At 50.9% G+C, this 21,671-nt stretch overlaps 1 protein-coding gene across 18 annotated transcripts in view; it reads right to left on the bottom strand.

Moving 5' to 3' along the window:
* The window catches only part of AFDN (afadin, adherens junction formation factor), an 81,762-nt gene extending 63,278 nt beyond the window's left edge, over window positions 1-18,484 (bottom strand). For 7 of the 18 annotated variants that reach the window (XM_039881635.1, XM_039881645.1, XM_039881718.1 and 4 more), the window contains exons 1-7: window positions 18,289-18,484; window positions 15,116-15,231; window positions 13,319-13,482; window positions 10,632-10,792; window positions 8,347-8,504; window positions 6,097-6,208; window positions 4,889-5,074 (exon numbers count right to left, since the gene is read on the bottom strand). In XM_039881635.1, coding sequence (XP_039737569.1) covers window positions 4,889-5,074; window positions 6,097-6,208; window positions 8,347-8,504; window positions 10,632-10,792; window positions 13,319-13,482; window positions 15,116-15,231; window positions 18,289-18,463 — 1,072 coding nt within the window. In that variant the 5' untranslated portion in view covers window positions 18,464-18,484. The remainder of the gene's footprint in view (window positions 1-4,888; window positions 5,075-6,096; window positions 6,209-8,346; window positions 8,505-10,631; window positions 10,793-13,318; window positions 13,483-15,115; window positions 15,232-18,288) is intronic. The other 11 variants (XM_039881637.1, XM_039881725.1, XM_039881734.1 and 8 more) reach the window with 5 other exon arrangements.
* Window positions 18,485-21,671: the final 3,187 nt, after the last annotated feature.

Below are 21,671 nucleotides of genomic sequence, written 5' to 3'. Positions count from 1 at the left end.
GCTGGTACATTTCCTCTGGTCACGGTCCGTTACCGTCTCCCCGTTCACAGTGCAGTGACCATCTCACAGGCGGTAACAAGCATGAGACTGTGACCGAAAACTAAAACCCGCCACGTTTCCCCCTCCTCAGCCACATTCGGCTTCTGCCCAAGCCCGGCCGAGCCCCGCCCTCCCGTCACACAGCTGCGGCAAATCTGGGGTACCCTCCAGGCGACACCACCACACACGACAGTACCGCTCCCGGGATGTTTTCAGTTTTTCTAATTTTATAATTCTGTCTTTAAAAATATGTAATATATTTACGTGGTTCAAAATTTAAAAGGCACAAAAAGTGTGCAGTGGAAGGCACCCTTCGCTTCCTCGACTCCTGCCTAAGGCCCCTCCAGAAGCAAAGCCTTCCAAACCGGGGTTACGCATATGTAACTGAACAACGGGAGGCACACACATTCTTCTCTCTCCTTTTTTGGGGGGTGGGGCACAAACGTCAGAACACTATTTGGGGTCGTCAAATGAAATACATGACATCCAGTCACCTGCATAATATCTGAGACGTGATTATACTAAAAAATTGGTGCTTTACCTGAAATTCACAGTCACCTGCTGTCCTGAATTTCAGTCGTGACCCTGGCATCCCTAAATCACTGTGCACACTTTCCGCCTCTTGCTCGTCTGCTCTCGTTTAAGCTGAGATGTAACGGAAGGCTGGCTAAGGGTCGACGGCGCATATGGACACAGCTGAGGACACGGTCCCACGGCACCTGATTCCGCTCCACAGCGTCGAGTCCGCCTTTGCCCTCAGCTGTGCCCTGAGTGACTCTCTGGGGAGTCGGCCTGACTGCGCGCTCTCGCGTGCTTCCTGAGGATCCCTTCAGAGGGGAGGGCGGGAGGGACTCGACTCTCTTAGGGATGCTGACTGACGAGCATCCCCCGTCCCAGGCGCTGGGCTGGGGGCTCGGGCACACCGCGAGAAAGGGGCAGAGGCCGTGCTCCCCTGGGCTCACGTCTGCGTGAGCCACCACAGTTAGGAGCCAGCAGGACATGCCTGTGGCTACTGAAACAATCTTACGGCTATTTTAACTCTACTGGAAAATAAACACACTCTCCTCGAGCAGCACTGGCAGAAAACTAAGAACAGGTCAGCCAACGTGCATGCCTTTATTATGCGCGTTCTGCGTACACCAGGTAAAGAAGGAAATGCATCTTTCTCTCTGCTGTTCCACTATTTTACAGTACAAAATTAACAAGTGCATGAAAACATTAAAGAATCCTCTTCAGGAATAAAACAACAACAAAAACGTGGAGGAGACTCTATGTATATTAAAATAGGTTAATAAAAATCATTTGTTTATATTAAAGAAACTCCAAGTTTGATTAACATCCAATGAAAATCCCTATGATCAGTTTGGAGAAAATTCAACAAGTTAATATGAGATGTTAGAAGATCAAGTTATATAGCATGAGAAAGTATTTGACTGTGACATTCAACATGTAGAAAAGTAAAATTTAAAATATAAAAACAGACAAAAAAGTCTTTCCATAAAACCAGCTATACGATTTAAGATGACAAAAACTGACATGCACAAAATTGGAGAAACATATTCCAAGTAAAAAAGCACCGCTTTGCCAGTAAGAATTAATTTCCGCCACGAGAACGAGGAGAACCCTAAAACCTGGTCACAACGTAAGCCAGTCCCCTACAGGATGACCATGAACACCGAGTGCATGGCTGGTCCTTGTCCTCTTGAGCCTCCCAAGCAGTCTCGGGCACCTGGCCTCTGCTGTGCGACGTCTTCCCGGGAACCCACCATCGCCACCAGAATGCGTGACAACGGCCATCACAGCAGCTCCTCCCGCCCGCCCCCATCTCTCGGGTCTCTCCCACCCCAACGCCCCACTCTCCCCGTCCCCACCCCCCTCCTCCTTCCCCTTGTTCTCCTCTGTCCTAGCTTTCGGGGGGGACAGGAACACAGCTCTCTCTCTTCCTTAGTCCGAGTTCTCACTCAGGACTGCCTGAATGAAGGAACTGGACTTTTTTTTTACAAAATAAGCTTCTATTAAATTAAATGAACTCTGGATATGGAACACTTTGTAAATATGAATAAAGCAACAGGACATTCATTTCTTAAAATGCTACTTATATCAGCTCAAAAACTAAAACGTAAACTATCTGATCAGGTAACACTTTTTGCCCATGGGGTTCTACCGGTGCTCTCGCTAAGTAGTAGCATAAGCGCAGCATTACCTTCGTAAGTGTGACAGTTGTGGTAGGCAAAGTGATTCCTTCTCCCTGGGGTCAACAACACATGCACAGGACCCAGGTGAAGGCAGCGTCAGGACAGAGGCCATGCAGAGCGCGTGGAAGAGGGAAGGAGAGACAGGAGAGGGTGAGCGGCAGTGAGACAGACGGCTCCCGCGGGGCAAGCGCGTCCCGCCCCAGCTCGCAGAACGTGAGGACGAGACACCGTGCTCCAGGCAGCGTGCGCCGCAGAGGCCGACGCAGACCGTCGAGGAAAACGCCAAGAGCACGGGCGAGTCGCCAACCGGCAGGAGGAACGGACAGCGAGTCACACAGAGCCCCACCCGCGGACTGCGTCCTGCTGTTGGAAGAACAGTCACATCCAAAGCAAATGACTTTCCACCCCCCACGTGTACAAAAGACAGTGCGAGCACACGCCCCTCTCAGACCCCTCCGCCCCACGCCTACAGGACCTCAGGCCGACCCCGAGGACACCCACCCAGCTGACAACCTGTCCAGAGTAAACACAGTTCTTACCCGTTCGTAACAAGTCAACACTCACAAGTATTATTTTCTCGTAATGGAAAATAAGTCCATTTCCTTCGGCAGGCTGGCTGCGCTCAGCTACTAACCACGACACGCAAAGAGGCCTGGACCAGAGGAGGACGTGGCTTTTGGGTAAGGCCCTGGCGTGGCACCTGGGCCACCCGCCCGTAGAGCAGCGGGGGCAGGCGGGCGCTCCGGCATCGTGGGGCGAGGAACACTACCCAGAGGGCAGCCCGAAGCACAGCAGGGAAGTCGGACACGGCCTCAGGGACTCATCATGTAGCACCACAGGTGGACCTCGGTGGGAGGGTCACCCGAAGGCGAGAGCAGTAACCTTATCCACCTGGCTCCCCCTGCTCAGCCTACAGGGGCAGCCCGCCGAACACCGGCCACAGGCAGCAGAAGGCCACGAAGGGAGGGAGGGAGGCTACCGCTCGCGTCCGGTGAAGAACGGCAGCACAGAACCATCATGAGCCTGGGCTGTTGGCTCCCTGCACCCGCGACAAGCTTCATACATTTTATTACTCGGGAGACTGCAAGTATGAAGTAAGCAGTCAAAACAGCAACTCCCACTAGAATGTAAGCTCCCACCGGCCGAGGGTTCGGCTGGTTTCCAGGCCCAGGACAGTGTCTGACACACAGTAAATAGTCCATAACTACCTGTCAAGTAAATGAACGAATGAACTCTCATTCTACCCACCAAAATCAACTTTCCATTATTCATTTGAAAATTATTCTGTACCGGCTACCATTTATCAGTTCTCTCTGAATAATAATCCTTAACCCTCAAAAATTTTTGTTTGCAGAAAACAATTGTTAGTTTCTAGGATACAACACAAAACTTTAAAGAAAAGATCCAATGCTCCAAGATTCTAAAAAATGTCAAGTTCAAAATGGCGCTCTCACAGCTGCTGTTCACTGGCTCAGGGAAGCAGGCAGCATGGCGCTCACACTCTGAAGGCATACGACAGTGGGGCACGTTTCCCAAGCACAGTGAGAAACCAGAAGTTTAAATGAACTTTTCAGCCAGAGGACCGAGGGACAAAGCAACACGAACACATCCCTCACAAACAGCTAATTGATTAAATAAAAAAGCCTTCAAACATAATTAGTATAAAAGTTACTACCTGCAGCCTACCACCACTGAGAGTCAGTGAAAGCAACAGCATCTCCTGCATCCACAAAACCTGGACTGCTGGACCACATCTGATCGTTAGTTACGGTCTTGCAAATAAAAATAAACACTTGCCAAAAATCTAAGGACAGAACAATATAATTCCTGCCCAAGAAGCACACATCATCCACATATCCGGTCTGGTTTTCGGCTCACTTTTCTGTAACTACTGGTGGAGCCTGTTTCGTAGCATGTTACGATACAGCTCGCACACTACCACTTCAACCCAAAAAGAAATGATGCCGTTTAGCTGAACGGTAAACAAACGTGGCACACGCATCACACACGTGCAGATGTACACACTGCAGAGGAGTGTGTGTGTGTGCATGTGCGTGTGTGAGAGAGAGACATCTCTCTAAGAACATCAACACTCCCTCCACCTGGTGGCTCACTCAGAGCTTCAGCTTACGAGGGCTCTATAAACAAAACTGCTAACGTGAAAATAAACTGTCTACTGTAATTTTAAAACGAAACAAATACCCCTTCTCCTACACATGGATTTCTTAAATGCCTGTTAAATTTAAGACAATCTTCCCAGAACTTGTCCAAGCATTAAACAACGTTATGGCACAAACACACCTGCCTCCATTAAATCTGCCCTAAGAGGAATACGTTTGTCATTTTTAGTAGATTAAGTATTTTACAAGGTTCTATTGAAAAAAAATTCTTTAAGGGAGTAGATCAACTAAAGCTCTCCTTCAACCTCTACATTCACTATTTTAACTTCTGATTTTCGACATTCACTTCCGTCTAGGCAAACTTTATTTTTACACGTGAAAGTACACATCCTCTGACCTCCGGCCGTTTTTTTTTTTAACGTCGTCTTGTGAGGATTACTTTTTAAAAAAAACAAATGGCCTATAGAAGGTTGTGGGCCAAGAGAAATACTTCAATAAAATGCATGAAAAAGTGTACACAGTTAAGGCTGAGACGTGAGCATCTCTGGTGTTTCTCACCGGGGCTTAACTCCACGAGGTACGGCAGCTTTTCGGGCGGGAGCGCGGGGCCACCCCCGTCGGCCCGCTCCTTGCCCCTGGCCGGCTTCCCGTCCGCGTGCTTCTTCGCCTTCCTTGGGACGTAGTCTGGCGGCCTCCTCTTCAGCTGAAAGACTAAAATCCCTGCAACAGCAATGTTGTAAGCCGTGAACCAGACTGAAGTCGGTGGAGAAAGGCCAGCTGACTGGCCGCTACTCAGGGAAGAACCAGGAAACAGTGACCCGGTGATCCCCCGAGGAACAGCTGCGCGGAAGCGTACTCGGTCTGCGCTTTTGAAAAATGCCAGCAAGCAACGTGCAAAGATTATTTTACATCACGTGCCTGACAGACGACACATCAGGTTAAGAATAAATGAACATTTATATTGGTAAACAACCCTGTGATCAACAAATACATTCACACACACGTAACACACACACACACATATACGCAAATATATTTTAGTTGACCTGATTTTCATTTAATTCAACTGAATTATTCGGAATTCAAACGAATTTGATTTTAATAAAAAGTACTAAGCTAGTGTACTTTGAATCGGCAAAAAACCTTTGTGTTTTTACTAATGCAAAGGCTTTCTACTGAGCAACAGTTAGCTTATAACGTGAGTCTGAAATCAAGAAAACTACACTTCACTGAACCCATGACTGTAGACTCACTGCTTTTTGACAGGAAATCGTCTGAACAGTGAAAAGTCTGGACTCATTTCTGAAAGACTGAAATGACCGGACGATCTTTAGGCTGGGAGGTCATTTGCCCTGTCGTAACAACGGCGTGCAGACGCCCCAGTTCTCGCGGTCAGCACGGCAAGGCCCACTGGCAGCCTGACAATGCCCTTCCACGTGTTGGCCGGTGCTAAACTCGCACTCCTTTGAGGCACGATGCTCCCATCTTAGAGTGACGGTTTGTCCCAGCTCTACACACGACACTCACACAAGCTGAGTGTGGCCCCCGGAAAAAGGGGACTGCAGAGGGACCAGCAAGCAGGTCTGAGGGGGAGGCAGAAAACTGCATGGCCCACGGCCACCGAGAAACTGCCGCGAGCTGTGAGCACTCCGGTGCATCCTGACACATTAAGCAGCTGGTAGACCACGTAGGAATGCGACATGCCACGGAAGTAATTCCTAACAAATAAAACTACTCTTTACCTTTGTCACTGGGCCATTCCCTAAAGATCTGTAAAGGACACTCGTCATCATCAAGGATAATTTCTTTAGCACCTTTTTCATCAGAATGCTGGGCCCCAGGAGGAAGCATAACCTAAAAGGAAAAAATAATTAACTGTGACTATGCCTAAAAAACAAATCGGCAGGTATTTAAAGAAAAGAATTTATTGTCACTGTAAAATTTAACTGATTAAATACTATGAACAGTTCTCGCTAAACCGTCAACAAAAGAGAGGGAACGCATTTCCAATGAAAAGCTTAGCCAGCCTGATTGGGCGGTTCTGGCCCCCCAAAAAACTAGTCTGAGGGCCTTTTTTGTTTTTAAACAAACTTGTAGAAGGAAGGACAGTATGCAATGGTTAACCTGTTTCTAAGGAAAGGTAGCTTCGTTATTGCACATCTCGATCTCTCTAGTGTCCAACCCGCATTTCCTAATCGAACGATTGTTTTTATAAGCGAGTTTCGCCTCATGTAACGATGGCTACCCTGGATGTGCTAGGATAACCACCACTTCACGGAACAGAACAGCTTCCTTTTTCTTCCACACGGTCTGTCTTTATAATTAAATTTTAATCAGATCATTCAGATATGTCATAAGGCTACTCAGTCAACAAATGTTTTTAAGCATCTGTTTTTAAGATACTGCATTCACTATACTCTTAAATATTCATAACAATGAATTACTTTTGATTCTACGTTTTTATGGTAGTCAAACTATTGTCTTCATCATCTGAGAAAGCCCCCAGGAACACAGAGCCAAGAGCGAGCTGGGTGACGGTGCCCAGTAATGTCGTACGCCCACTGGACTGCTCCACCCTCACACTAACTCAGCACAAACACAAGCCAGGCATGATCACGGAAAATGCGAGAAGACGAGTCGCTGGCACCTGAACAACATATTCGACCTACGGCTAAAGCAATAACGTTATCTCAGCAGACCTTACCACCCAGGTATGTCGTCGTGTTCACACACCGGACGGAGCAGACTCTTCTACAGAACCTATCGTTTCTCTCTACACTGCTCCAAATCACCTTAAAAAGTGAAGTTTATTACAGGACACCCTTATGGTGATCGACCTTTCTTCCCGGCTTTTTGTATTAAACGTGACACCCTTGGCTTAGAGAACACAGAACCTCCACTCATCTCTCGAGCCCCAGTCTTGGTCACGTACCCTATGGGTCCGGCCACACAGGACTGCTCACAGTTCTCTGATTAGGCCATGAATTTCGGGTTTCCACAATCTCTTATGGCTAAGAAGCTCCTCCCCCAACTCTCGGGTCCCGCTGACGCCCACTCATCTTTCGGCCCCAGCACAGGCACTCCAGGAAGCCCTCTCTGACCCCACCCTAACTGAGATCTTCGTTTGTATGTCGCTCTTGGCCTCTCTGCCTCCGTTTACCATAAGCCCTTCTGAAGGTGGCTCTTATCTATGAATGTGCTACACGTGACATAACTTATAAGACGGCAAGCCAAGAAAACAAAGAAGTTCTGATTCCAAATTAAAATAATCATCGTCTCTCGGCCTGTACTGCCTGAGCTTGCCAAAGAAAATGTGCAAGAACAGAACAGAAACCAAAACCAGGGGAGCGTCAAAAGAAGTCATCAAACGACCTCAACAGGAACCGGCAGCAAAAGCCCAAAGCAGGCTCCTGCAGCTCTGCGGCCCTGCGAGAGCTGTCCTTTCGCGCGCTGATGTTCATCGACAGAAATCCGGCAGAAGTTCTCGAAAGGAAAAAATGTTATCAAGTGCATTATCACATATCTCAACTGCAACTCTGGGGAGCGGATCATTATTTAACAGACTTATGCGCACTAGGAGACAGTCTCTATCGTCAAGAAATTACGAACGGCTGCGAACCAGGCAACCAAATGCCGGCTAATTACGAACAGCAGACTGAAATTTACTTAAGACTTGAGTCTTCACGATGTACCTTAGTAAAAGCTATCAGAAAACGTCATTAAGGCAGAATTCACTACAACAGAGAGACCTATATGTGCACAGTAACAATTGGTTAGGATGGTTATCCTTCGCTATTAGAACCGTGGGTGATTTTTACTTTCAATTTGCCTTTTTATGCTTTTCTTACTTTATAAAAACAGAAACACAAACTACTTTTGCCCCGGAAGGGAGAACGTTCCACACGTTTATTTAACGTGTGGTTTCCTTAGGAGGTTCCAGACGGCACAGCGGGCAGAGAATATCGTCCCACGACCCGACTGGCGTCACCTACCCGGGCGATGCAGTAATCCTTCGGGTTTTCTTTCTCCAGACCGTACTTCTCTAAAGCTTCGGCCACCGCAAAGTCCGCGGGGTCTGTAGTGGACAGCAGGATTGTCTTGTAGGGGATGTTTGGCTTTAAACTATCTGCATAAATTCTCAGTGTTCCACCTGAAAAACAGCAGACAGCTTTGAGCACAACTTTATTTCGCCAATTTCGCCAATAACGGAGATGGCTACGTTTGCCGTCACTTCAAAACGAGCAGCCAAGTCCCAGCCTTGGGGAGCGCAAAGACGGGGTGCGTGTGACTCCGTCTCCACTTCCTGACCGATGATGCACACCAGCAGCACTTGCTCATCTAGTGACGCTGCTAGAGAGCCACCCTGTGCGACAAAGACCTCTCCTGTCCTCCCTTCAAGCCCAAGCAGCTTTTGTAAGGATGAACTGGTTTCCCCTCTGGGTGCAGATGGAAAAGTAAGACGCTCCAGTGCGACACTGTCGCTTTCTCCCGCGGCTTTCTCATTTCCTTACTCACACATCATTACACACCGATTTTCCCCATTTTTTTTACTTCCTGATCATCGACCTGAAACTTAAATTAAAAACTCAAAGTTAAATATCAACCCCACAGAATAGATCAATCTTAAAAAACTGAACTAGGCCCCAGGAGACTGTGGGGGCTGGAACCCTAAGATGTTTCACGGGGCACTGACACGGGAGCCTTGGGCTCTCGTCCACCGCCAGGCGCTGCAGCCCGGACAGGCTTTCCAGCCGCGCCCGGCTGGGGGAGGGGAGACCCGCCGAGCTCGCATCCGTTTATCTGGAGGTTCTCGTTTCTTTTTTTTTTTTAATGTAACTCTACATACACGCTGTTTTCACTTCCAGTGTCATGATTTGCTTTCTCCTTACGATGAGATGTGTAAGCCTCAGCATCTTAGTAAGAACACCGGGGGAGGGCGTTAAGCGAGGCCCCACGCCCTCTCTGATGTGTGACCTTGGGCCAGGCTTCCGCCTTTTCTCACCTGCAACTTAGAAGAGCCAGACGGACAGCCCTGTGGCCCCCGGAGTGAGTCCTGTGCCCCCGGGACTCCCTGACTCTTAACTCTCACACGCTCACTCTGGCAAACTGAATGCTTCTCATATTCTCTGTCAACGAGAATGGCGGAGACTGCATTTTGACAACCTGACTCACAGTAAAATAACATTGGTCTTTAAGAAACTAACTGGTCCACACTAATGTTATAACGCAGACCCTCTGGCTCAGGCCAGGAGTCAGGCTGTCAACGCACTTGGCTGTGTGCAAACTCAGTGGACTGAGGGCCCCACTGTCTCATCGCTGAGGGGATAGCAAGGAGCAGGTCAGTGACCCTGTCTTTAAACAGCTTACGTGTTTGGTGTTGGGGAGAAGACTGACAAAAAAACGAGTCATAGCTTCAGACACTGGTCCATGCTGTGAAAAGTATGAGCATCCTGACCCCGGGTGACTGGGAAAGGCCTCTCTGAAGAATCGACAAGCGACAGCAGCGCGTGGCCACCTACAGAGCTTGCTGGGCAGAGGGACTAGCAAGTACAATGCCTACGGCCGGGCTCAGTCCAGCGGGGGTCATGGCCAGGGTGGAGAGACCAAGGTGCAAACAGGGAGGTGTGGCCACACCTGGTAAAGGCCGGTCATGCCTGACCTTGCAGCCCACGATCCTGACTCTAAATTTTACTCTGGCTGAAGCTAGGGCCACTGAGAAGCTTTGACCTGTGTGTATGAGTGCGTGAGTGCGTGTGTGCATGTGTGTACGTGCGTGTGAAGGAGTGTATGTGTGCATGCACGCACCTGTGTGTGTGCACCTGTGTGTACGTACCTGTGTGTGTGCGCACCTGTATGTACCTGTGCAGGCGTGCACCTGTGTGTATGCACCTGTGTGCGCACCTGTGTACGTACCTGTGCATGCGCACACCTGTGTGTGTCGGGAGGTGGGCAAAATGCCACTCGGGCTCTACAAGGAGAACCCTGGCTTTGGGGTAGGAATAGCTGCAGAGAAGGACAACGGCACCAGCAGGGCCACTGCAGCAAAGGGCACTCCATCCTTATTGAATTACACCCTATTTCCAAATACAGATCTCAAGGAATTTATAAGAAAAACACATGAGCGAGAGGATGAGTAAAAACGATTTTGTCCCCAGAGGCAGCATCCGTCCGTCCGCTTTACACACTGGACAGCCAAAGGGGAGACGCGGCCGTCTGCTCTGAGAGCTCAAGGCAGATGCAGCGGGGCCCGCGGCGACGGGGCCGGTGGCGGCCGCACCTGAGTCCGGCCGGCCGTCCGAGCTGCGGAACTCCTGCATCCTCCTCTCCAGCTTCTGCTGCCGGCGCCGCTTCATCACCACCTCGGGGTTGGAGATGGTGCGCGTGAAGCTGGTCTCCGGCATGTCCTTGTAGAGCTCGGCGGCCAGGCGACAGTTCTCACTGGGAGGGAAGCACCAACGAGGTTTTTAAATGTTGCATCAGAAGAACGTACATCGCGATCGCACAAAACTCAAAACAGATGTCTTCCGGCTACATCTGCAACCCACGGAGCCTGTCGTGTGCCGCTTACCGTGTGCTACTAATTACTGCGGACAGAGAACAGTTTCTCTCAACACAAACCGACACTGAACTAAGCAGAAATTTATAATTGAAATTCTACAGTGAGTTTATATAATTTAATTACTGTGCATTAATAAAGCTAAAAAAGGTATAAATTACACATTTTACTAATTACCACCAGCATTATCCTAAAACAGACCAAATGAGGTGACACAACATTCCGAACACAAGAGATAAAAGATTGAATATACTTCAGTAAAAATCTGTCTTTTCTTGTTTAAAAAAAAAACTGCAGCTCGCTGCCAGTGTTCATTTAGCGTCGCACGCGCACGAATGCCATGTTTTCTAGGATCTGACATTTTCAGCTACTGAACTCTAAAAACAGAATGCTAAACAGAATGATGTCATTTATTTCCAAAGACTACCGATATGCTCCAGCACTGCGAAAGTAACGATAAAGGCGAGCTGTTTCGTGGCAAACTTTGGGGGTGAGGTTGGGACTGGAACCCACGAGTGACCTCGGGGAGAACACCGCAGCCGCGAGGGCCGCCGGCCAGCATTCTCAAGGCAAATAGTAAAGCGTGAACTTTTACCAACTAAGAGATTTACCCGCGTTCACTTCCTTGGGGCCGAATGTGCAGAAGGGCACTGCTTAGCGGCCCTGGGACGAGTCACCTGGACGGCACGACGAGCCGGAACTGCACGTTAAGACCGACACTCCTGACTCACGGCGCTCACTATACGTTAAAGATGACGTTCTCAAGCATGAAAATAACTAAAACCAGACAAACTTTGGTTCAATCAAGTTGAACAACTTAACTCTTTTTAGGTCCCTAATTTTCTTAACAGAAGTGATGCGACACCCCATAAATTAAACTGAAAAACGGAACAAACCGCAGCACGTTTTCTTTTTCTTTGCTATTTTTCACACAGGCTACGCGCTGACACGAGCTCCTCCTCTTGCGTAACCGCTGAAGCCACAGCTCGCGCTCCTCACACAGGCAGCGCTGCCCCCAGGGCAGCCCCGAAACGCGCCGCGATGCAATCCAGGAGGGCTCAAACGCCACTCGGAAGTGAGCACGCGCGACAAACGGCCGCCGCCAACACAGGCTGACCACTTGGAGCCAAACGTGAGCAAGACCCGAAGGGGCCGACGCCAGGGAAGAGCGGAAACCGTAACGGACGTGCGGAGGATGTCGGCCTTGCTGGCGGTACCCGGACTTCCTGGGGAGATCACGCAGGGCAGCGACAGCACACCGTCCTGGGACGAGCGAGCTCTCGGGGTGTGAGGACATGCGGCAGCCCCGGAAACCTTTCGAAGGGCAGCCTGGTGAGGAAGCACCGCGCTGCTGCCCAGCCATCCTTCCACAGTGCGCCCGAAGGGGGTAACAAGTCCCCAGAGCTGTGGGACAAGGACGTTCGCCGGAGTATTATCTCTGATGCCAAAACATCCATGGAGTAGCCACAAGTACACAAAGGGGTGGTTACACATACTATGGAAAAACCGTGTAATAGAACCCTGCAGTCATTTAAGTTACTGCATACATATCTGTGTGAACATGTATTTACGTGAAGTATAAATTATGCGTATCCATTCCAGTGAAAAAAAGTCACGTGGAAAATTCTAGTGCGACACCATGCATAAACAGGAAGTGTGTCTAGCTGGGTGCACACAAACTACGGTTCCCGTTGGGCCCGGGCGATGACAGGTGACGCCTCTGCCCCGTCAAGTCCACGTATCCCGACTTTCTGAGCTGCGTGCCTATTTCGTCAGCAGACAGACTACCATGCGGTCGGCGCCAAGGCAGGTAAGAGCCCAAGCACATGACACCGGCGTGATCCTGCTACAGTGGGGGCCCCCGCATCAGTGGGAAGGGCACGTTTCTCCTAATGTCTCCTTCCTATTACGATGAAACGCGATGATTTCCCTCACTCTCTCGCTCAGAGGTCAGAAGCCCAAACACTCACACAGTGAGCACCTCCAGGGCGGGCCGGTGTGGCAGAGTTAAGGACCGGGAGGTGGCGGGGCTGGCGTGACCCGGACGCTGCATTTGGGAGCAGCTGCTCCTCCTGACACCCGTGAAGCCGGCGAGGCTCGTGAGAAAGCACAGCTGCCTTGAGGACCAGAGCGGCGGGGGTGAAAGGGACAGCCCCGCGAAGAGGGGGAGAACGTGGCACCCGTGGTCCGCTCAGGAAAGCGGCCGTCGGTCAACGTGCACACAGCGCGACGACACGCACGGTGGGCAGCACGCCGCCTCGCGGAGAGCCAGACCACGCAGACCACGCCCGCGGCACCCCCAGCGGGGAGCGCCCCGTCCAATGTACCCGGCAGTCGGGTGAGGTCTGCAGCGTCGGGAACGCGCGGAGCAGAGCGCGGGGAAACAGCGTACTCCAAAGGCCACTTACATGTCGTCCCCCTGGAGAGCTCTGTCGTCCTTGTCAGATGCCTGTCTCGTTGCCTCTTTTTCTCTCTTCTTTTTCTCCTTCTTTTCTTTCTTCGAGAGAGTTCTCTTGAAGTTCTGGATAACACCTTCTTTCTCCTGCTTTTCGGGTCCGTTACTCTGAGCCTTCTGATGAAAATAACATCGTCACGACCTGGCTGCTACACAGACCCGCACGAAGCTCGTGCAGGGCTAAGCCTCTTCCGCCCCAGTCACGGCCAGAGGCGAAGCCGCAGACTGATGCCCTTCACCTTGACTGACAGTTACGTGAGTGTACCTGTCAAATCTTAACATATTACACATTCAATATCGGTGCATTTCACTGTGTATAAATTTTACCACCATTCAAAACTAACAAGCAAGCAAGCAAAAAACCAAACCCAGTAAGAAAACAGGTGAGAATCACAAAATCTGACTTTCAACTAAAAAAATACAAATGATTTACATAAAGTAATTTAGAATAAAAGAAATCTAATGAAAATACAGAAAGAACTAATAAGCATTTAAATCATTATCTATTTATAGACATTTTAACTTTAAAAGAAATGTTAAGAGTAGCCATAATAAATTGGTTTTTAATAAAGCAAAGTTACAAATCTAGTTTGTGCAAAAACTTCCCCAAATCCTGTTTATCTGCTGGCTTATTCTTAATTCACAGCACAACCTGCCGGCGCGTGACGGAGACACGCGATGCTTTGTGTAACTTGATGGGCTGACCAGTGGAGAACCGAGGACACGAGACAACGGCTATGTCACCGCACGTCACTGGGAAAGCGCTGCCTTCCACAATGAGCGTCTCTGTTCCACGCCCATGGCGAGCCGCGTCCCACCCTTCCGACCCGAGGGCCTGACCGCACCCCGAGCGTCTGTGCCCCACGAGGGCGCAGCGGCGGACGCTGTGCTGCAGACACAAGACGAAGCACGCGCGGCAACAGACAAGGATCTGTGTCCTCACGGACACACACCTGCCGCTTATTTACACACACGCGACAAGTCACTAGAGCATGGTGTCCAGGCCAAGAATGTGCTTTGTACAGCCAGACTCAGCGAGGAACACGGACGTCGCACACACAAAATGAAAACTTTCTCCTGCCAAAAGTGAATAATAGAAGTCTTTTCCCAGTTTGTCGGGGGAAAAAATTAAATAGAAGATTTTTCTCAAAATATTCTTAACTTTGCATTTGCTACCTACCACCTGTCTATATTGAATGCTGTGTACGATGCCACTTGACACAAAAATTTTTTTTCAAATTATATCAATATTTCATAGTATTCCATATAAGAACAGTGGCACAGGACTTCTAGGCACCCTGCCACCTGGGAAAGGCTTAGACTCGCTCTACTACATCATCGAAAGGGATGGTCCCAAAAGTTCAGATTCCTGACCTTTCACACGTAACAGGAATGTTTTAAACGTGTCTTAAATGACATCTGAAACATAAATAGCTTATTAAAGTTTTATTTTCCCTTCGATTTTTATTAAAACATATTCTGACTTGGTAAGTTCGGGGAAAAATTAGACCTATTCCTTGATCATTAATTCTCCTGGTCACTGAAGCTTATGTGACTTTCGTTTGAAAAAGTGAGGAGCAACATTCGGGATCCTTCGGTGACACGGAGGAGAAGCGGGGGACGCTGGGCTCCTTTCCAGCACTTTCCGGGGGGAGGCACGAGGGCAGCGCAGGGCAAGAAGCAAGAAAGAGGAGGGTGTCCCGCGACGCGGCACAGTCCGCCGGCCACGCGGGGTGGCCCCGGCGCCTACCTTGGGGGCGACGGCGTCATTCTCGTTCTTGAGAACAAATCTGCCCTCTCGATCATCTTTATTCCAATTCAACTGCACGACTAGGGGCTTCTCATCTGTATCCAATCTTCTTTCTTCTTCAAAACATGAAATGAAAAAAAAATGAGGCCATGGTTATTTATAACGCTCTAATACAACTTTCTGATATGCATCTGATTCTACAGACATCAAACACCTCAGTATCTCGAGTACTTGCTGATCGACGGAACTGCAACTCAAAACGTTAAGCGAGTGTTAACGATCGTTCGATACTTTGTTGCTACACGTATACTACCGTGTGTCCCACGTACCCAGCGCCAGACACCGCCTGGGGACAGTTTCCTTACAACATGTAGACTCTGACTGGGAAAATAAGAGACACATGTGCCAACGAGGGAGAAAAGACAGTGCACTGCACTTTGCTATAAGCCCGTCCCGTAAAGCACAGCGCCTCACACGCCACGGGGAAGGGCGGGCATCATTAGATGGCGCAGCAGTCCCAACGAGTCACGCGGGCCTTCCCTTCTCACACGCGCGATCGTGGAGTGGCGGCGGCTCGGCACCTCCAGCCCCGGCGTGATGACCGCCCTTCTCCCTGTCGGACCCGTGACTCCGAACCTGCATCCCTGACCCTCGCGCCCCGCCACCGTGAGGCTGCCGCGCCCTCCTCTGCGACGACGAGGAGCTCGGCTCGGTGTCTCCTTAACGAGGCTGCGGGCACACGGAGCAGACCGGCAGCCCACCGAGGGCCCTCGAGGGCCCCACGCAGCCTGGCCACCGGCTGGAAGCCTACGGGTGGCGAAGCGGCCCAGGGAACGGCGCACGGGACGTGCCGCAGCGAGGGCGGCGGCGCGCGAGGCGGAGAGAGCAGCTGCCGCGCTCCTGCAGCCGGGAGGCGACAGCGGACGGCGCGGGGCAGGGCGGACGCGCGGAGTCGTCTGCGCGCGGCGCGGAGCGGTCCCGCTCTTACCAGCGCACGAGAACGACACGTTCCAAATCGCTGCAGGCGCGGACACCGCGAATGAAAAGTCGCAGTCACGAGCCAGGGGCCGAGTCAAGACGTTCGAAATTCCTGCTACGAACCAAAGTTATCAACTTGTTCTTGCTGTGAAATTTGTACTAGATAAAATAAATCCTTCACAGTGTGTTTTTTTTAGAGAACCAATGTTTAGAACAGTTAAGTCTAAATCCTCAAACAAAAACGGGTGAGATCCTAAGGGTGAGACCCTGAACAACTGCCGTGAGCCTAACCAGTGGACGTAAATGAGTCAGGGGCCCCCGCGACTTCACACTTTAAGGTCTTCTGCCTCGGCGGTTCTCACGCTTTTTTTAAAATCGGAATCCTTTTAATTTTTCCATCTGATTTCACAGAGAATCCTCATGTACAAAGGAGAGCAGCAGGGTCCCCCTCCCCGGTGGCCGAGGCACGCACTGGGCCCCAGAACTTGGCCCAGGAGGGCTCGCTGGGGGTCGTTTCCAATTCCCAAGGAAAAGTTCCCTGGGCCAGACGCTGCAGGAACCGCGCGCTCCGGGATCTGCGGCGCCCTGCGACCTTCCTACGGCAGGTGTCACGCTGCCGTCCAGCGGGGTTTTCCACGGCGCTGTAAGAAACAAGCCTGCCCGAACCCCGCGGGGGAGGGAAGTGAGGGCGCCCCCTGCAGTCTGGGGCGGGCGGCCCCGGAGGCGCAGCGCCGTCCAGGGGGACTGAGGCCGGGGGGTGGAATGAGCACCTCAGTTTTCTTCTCCTTTTGTAAGAACACTTCAAACAGCCACAAAGCTGTTTATGTTTGGGCATAAATACATAGTGATTTGTCTGAATCTAGCTTCTCGATAAAATCAAATGTCAGGTATGACCCCTGGCCTGGGGGCTGACTCTGCGGCTCCATGCCCTGAGGACGGCCAGGAGCCCGCACACTGGGCCCCCGCACCTGGGCACAGGTGCACCTGCGCTCGGAGCACGATGGGGCGGGGGGCACAACCGGACGGTCCCAGCGGGTCAGCTCGGGGCGTGTTCTCCATACACCTCTACTGTCTCCGCCTCCATACAAGGAACGTGTTCTACTCTTTAATTAAAAATAAATCTAGGAAAGGAAGTCTCAAAGAAGCGGTTCTTTTGAAAAATCAAAATCATTTTGTTTTTGGTTCTCTACTTCCAATCTTGCACCATATTTTTGCGAAGACCTCACTTGGTGGCATTCAAATGAGCGGGCAGTACAGACAGGAACGGGCTGGGGGGGCGGGGCCCATCTCCCTCTGCGGCCCACACCCAGGCTCGGGGGGAGAGGGGAAGCCAGCCTGGGGAAGCCCCCCAAGGCTGAGGCTGTCCCCCAGCATCAACTCCAGTCTGGGTGCTATGTACGAAGGTGGTGCCCGACAGTCGTGAAAAAGTGATGGCCAGCGTGGCCCGCCTCATGTGGGAGAAGTGCTGGGTCTCACCTGCTTTCCACACAGCACAAAACATGAGCACAATTTCAAAGATGCAAAGCAAGCTGGGTCTCTGAAGCAAAAAATAAGTAGATAACATTCAACAGGATTCGTGGGTGGAATCTAACTGGGGTTCAGACAGAGTCTGTGTTGCATGTAAACCCTTCGCTTGATGCAGTTTTTTTTAACAGGTGACTCAACACTTGTAAAGCACTCATAAAAATTTATAAATGTCTACATTTCTCATCAGTCCAACTTAAACTATTATTTGATACAGATATATACGGTATTTTCAGAATAATGAAAATATGCTGTTTCACATTGCAAATTATAGTAAGACTGATGATTCATACTGATATTGAACTGGGTTATAATTAACTGTAATATAATCTACACATAAGAGTTAACATGAAATATTTCTCCAAAAGCAAGCAGCACACTATATTATCGATGTGTGTGAAACTGAGGTCTGCAGGATAATTTTAATTATGAAATGCCATGCTACTCACGTTAGGAGACACAAGCATACAAAAAATTAATATATTCTTTCCAACTGCCAACAAACATATGTGCTAGGAGCTCACAAGAACATTTCCCGGACACACAACAGCTTTGCTAACCTGTCCGCTGCTCCCTGAGCCTCTCCAGAAAAAGCCAGAGGTGGCCAGCAGTGCGATCAAAAGGGACCGGCCAGAGAGCCACCTACTTACGAGAGCGGGACACGCACTGACCTCCACTGACGTGCACCTCATAGAGCGAGTACTTGGGAGATGACAGCATCCGCATGTCCGGCCGGAACTTCTCGGCCAGCGTTTCGATCACGTCCTGAGTTGTGGCAGTACTAGAGACCCGGATGCACTTTGTTGCGAAATTTCCAGCAGCTTTATCTTGAAAATAAAACCTCATCACTCCATGGAACTCCAAATCCTGAAAGAAAAAACGATACACATTTGGAAAAGCAACATTCCAAAATGATCCGCTTTTTATAACAATTATAAAAAGAAAAAAGGCCATCCACCACTTTTAAAAAATGTTTCATTACCTTAAACATTGGAGACAGACTAAAAGACATGGGATTTTAGTTTTCAAATTTAATTATGTCACTTGGGCCGAGTTATGTACAATTTCCCTTCGCCTTACTTGTCTCATGTGTAAGACAATGGCCGTAGAGTAACCAATATTAATAACAGCCCATGTTTATTGATTCTTGAGCAAGTGCCGGATACACCTGGACGTGCATTATTTTATCACGATTGTCCAACAACCCAGTTAAGTAGGTACTATTATTAAACCTTTCAAGATGTGGTCATTGAACCCGCTCGAGCAGGTATGCGGCAAATGCAGCAGGAAAGCCCGGGCCCAGCGAACCCCATGGCCCACGGCCACGCGCCCGAAGTCCCGTCCAGCGAGATTATGAGACGGTTCTAACAGTGAAGGGGACATGAATGCCAGCCTCAACCGCGCCAGGAACGTGAATGGAAACTCAGCTACCGCGGACCGTGACTGCAGCTACTTCTCAACATGCACGGCCTGCTCAAGCTCAACGCAAGTCAGACCATGCTCAAGCCGTACTTCTAGAGAAAAGCGCAACGCGTTCCCGTCGAGGGACCACAAGGCAGCTGGAGCCCACGCGGCTATGCAGTGCTCCTCCCACCCTTCCCTGCTTTTCCTTTTAAACCAGTTAAAAGACGGTCTATCTGGGTGACGCTCACATGAGTCTCGAGCCCTTCGCTCTAGAAGCTAAGACTCAGTGGTGCACACGCCGAGGCTGTGAGCCTCTGCAGCGGGGGTCTGCTTCATTTGCTGGGTGACACGTCACCTGGGGACCTGGGGACATCAGCGTTCCTGTGACCCATCGCTTCCTCGAACACAGGAAAAAACCACAACTCCCAACGGAAGCGCCGAGAACACCTCTAACCCTGGGCCCCTGCCACTGCCTCTAGCACTCCCGAAGATTTGGCTATGCCGGGGGGCCAGGGGACTCGTCCTCGACCCCTCCTGTGTCACCCTCCACACCTCATACACCAAGTTGCTCCATCGTCAAAACAGATCCAGAATCCACCCCAAATCTCGTGAAAGCCGAGTCAGATCACGTCATTCTTTAGCCTTCCCCCTTCCATGGCGTCCTCGGCGCTCGGATGACAAGCCTTCCCAGCGAGCTCAGAGCCCGCCCCGGTTGAGGCTGTCTCCGCATCCCCCACGCCGCCAGCCTACTCCTGATACTTACAGCCTAACCCGTATTTATTTGAAGAAAAGTCCGAAAATGGAATATTAGGGCAGTTAATTGTATAAACTACATGAAATTAAACCAGAACGTGAGACCACGAGGCACATCTCTAGCCCCCAACCTTCACTGTGCCCGCCCAGCCTCTGTCTGACCACCAAGCAGGACGACCCGCGGTTCCCACGGCCCAGGGGGAGTGAGCACGTGTGTCAGGAAAACACCACCGAACCCCGACTCTGGGGTGAAGCAGGGTCCTGGGCACGGGGTGACCAGGAGAACACCATGAGCTGGCGGAACGGGAGCTGCGTGTTCACGGTCCCCCGCTGGCCTCTCAAAGCCACAGAAACTGCCTCTTCCCGCGTGGGTCAAGCAGCAAGGAAAGCTGAGCTGACAGCGCTGTAAATGTCCCACCTCTATGTCCCCTGGCAGCCCCCAAACCAGTACTAGTCCCGACAAGTGTGGAAGATGCTCCCAAACTCGAGGACCACACGTCGGCGGTGGCCAGTGCCAATAACGGCCGGTGTTCCCACGTCCACACTCGTGCCGGAACCCATGCTGAACACCCAGCATGCACTGCGCCCCAGGTCCCCTCACCCAGCCCCCCACACAATCACTCGACCCTCTGCTCCGGCTTTCCTCCTCCCCCCATCTCCGCCGCAGCCTCCGGGGAGAGCCCTTTACAACGCGGCGATGACTGTGCGTTTAGCTACATAAATCCGCTCTTCCTGTGGGAGTGGCGGTTTCCCCCCGGCTCTCCGAAACGCTCAGCAGCGCCCTGACATCGGCTGGACGTGACACCTCACCGTCTCGAATGGTAACTGGCAAAGCCACCCTGGCTCCTCCAAAGGCTCCTCCTCACAGACTGAGCTGAACCGAGAAGCCTGGCTCTCACTCGTTCACGGGTCCTCCCCGTCGCCAACACGCCGGCGCGTCCAGCCGCTGTCCAGCGTGTCCAGCGCGTCTGGCCTGCCTGCTCGGAGCTCGGGACACTTCGGATCTCTGAGAAACAGCCCAGCAGCCTCAGCGGCAGGGCTAACGGTCTGATGACGTCACAGCCAGCACAGTCAGCACTTCACGGACAGGTGCTTCCTGAAAGGAAAGGCGCCCTCCTCCTTCGTGCTGGCTACACAGATCGCCAGAGAGAAAACGGCACAGAAGACGAACGCTGGCGAAGGTCCCGCAACCCCCTCATGAAGCGCCGCCGCTGGCAGCCCGCGTGCGGCAGAGACCCGCCTGGGGCAGGCAGAGCGACGACCGCCTGGGGTCACGTCCACCGGGGCCCTACACGCCAGCCACAGTGACAATTCGAAGGGGAGGACAAGGCCATACAACCAATCACCTGTCTCCTTCCCTTCGTGGTGATTTTCCTAATGAGAAAGCAAGTTTCTTTTCCTCCTAAAGGTATATATTTACCTTTGCACAAATTTTTCCCCGAGAAACTATCACCAATGCTTATTCCCGGACTGGTTAATGACAACTCTGAAACACAGAGAATACAACAGACCGAAAAAAAAAACCACCCATTGAAGGCCAGAAGGCTACATTATAAAACTACTAGAGAGCCAATGCAAGGAGCAAAGAATTAAAGATGGAGTTTTTCTTTTAATTATTTTATCGATATCTCAGTTAATGAAACTGATAATCAACTGGCCTCATCCACACCAGCAAACCTCAGCGGAGCAAACCCAATCTCCTTTGGCTCGAGCCGATGAGAACCATTTGTTCTGAAGCTGAAACAGGTGGGCCATGCCAACTCGCTTTCCTGCTCACCCCGTTCAGCATTTATTTGAAATCCATGCCCTGCCTGCAGCAGGACAATGTGACTTCAAACAGGTAGGTGAGCGCCAGCCCAACCCCCACGGGGCAAGCAGCAGTGGCCAGGACAGACGG

This window comes from Pteropus medius, unplaced genomic scaffold (genome assembly GCF_902729225.1).
Source record: "Pteropus medius unplaced genomic scaffold, Ma_sr-lr_union100, whole genome shotgun sequence".
Lineage (NCBI taxonomy): Eukaryota > Metazoa > Chordata > Mammalia > Chiroptera > Pteropodidae > Pteropus > Pteropus medius.
This window is presented reverse-complemented; position numbering and strand designations above follow the sequence as displayed.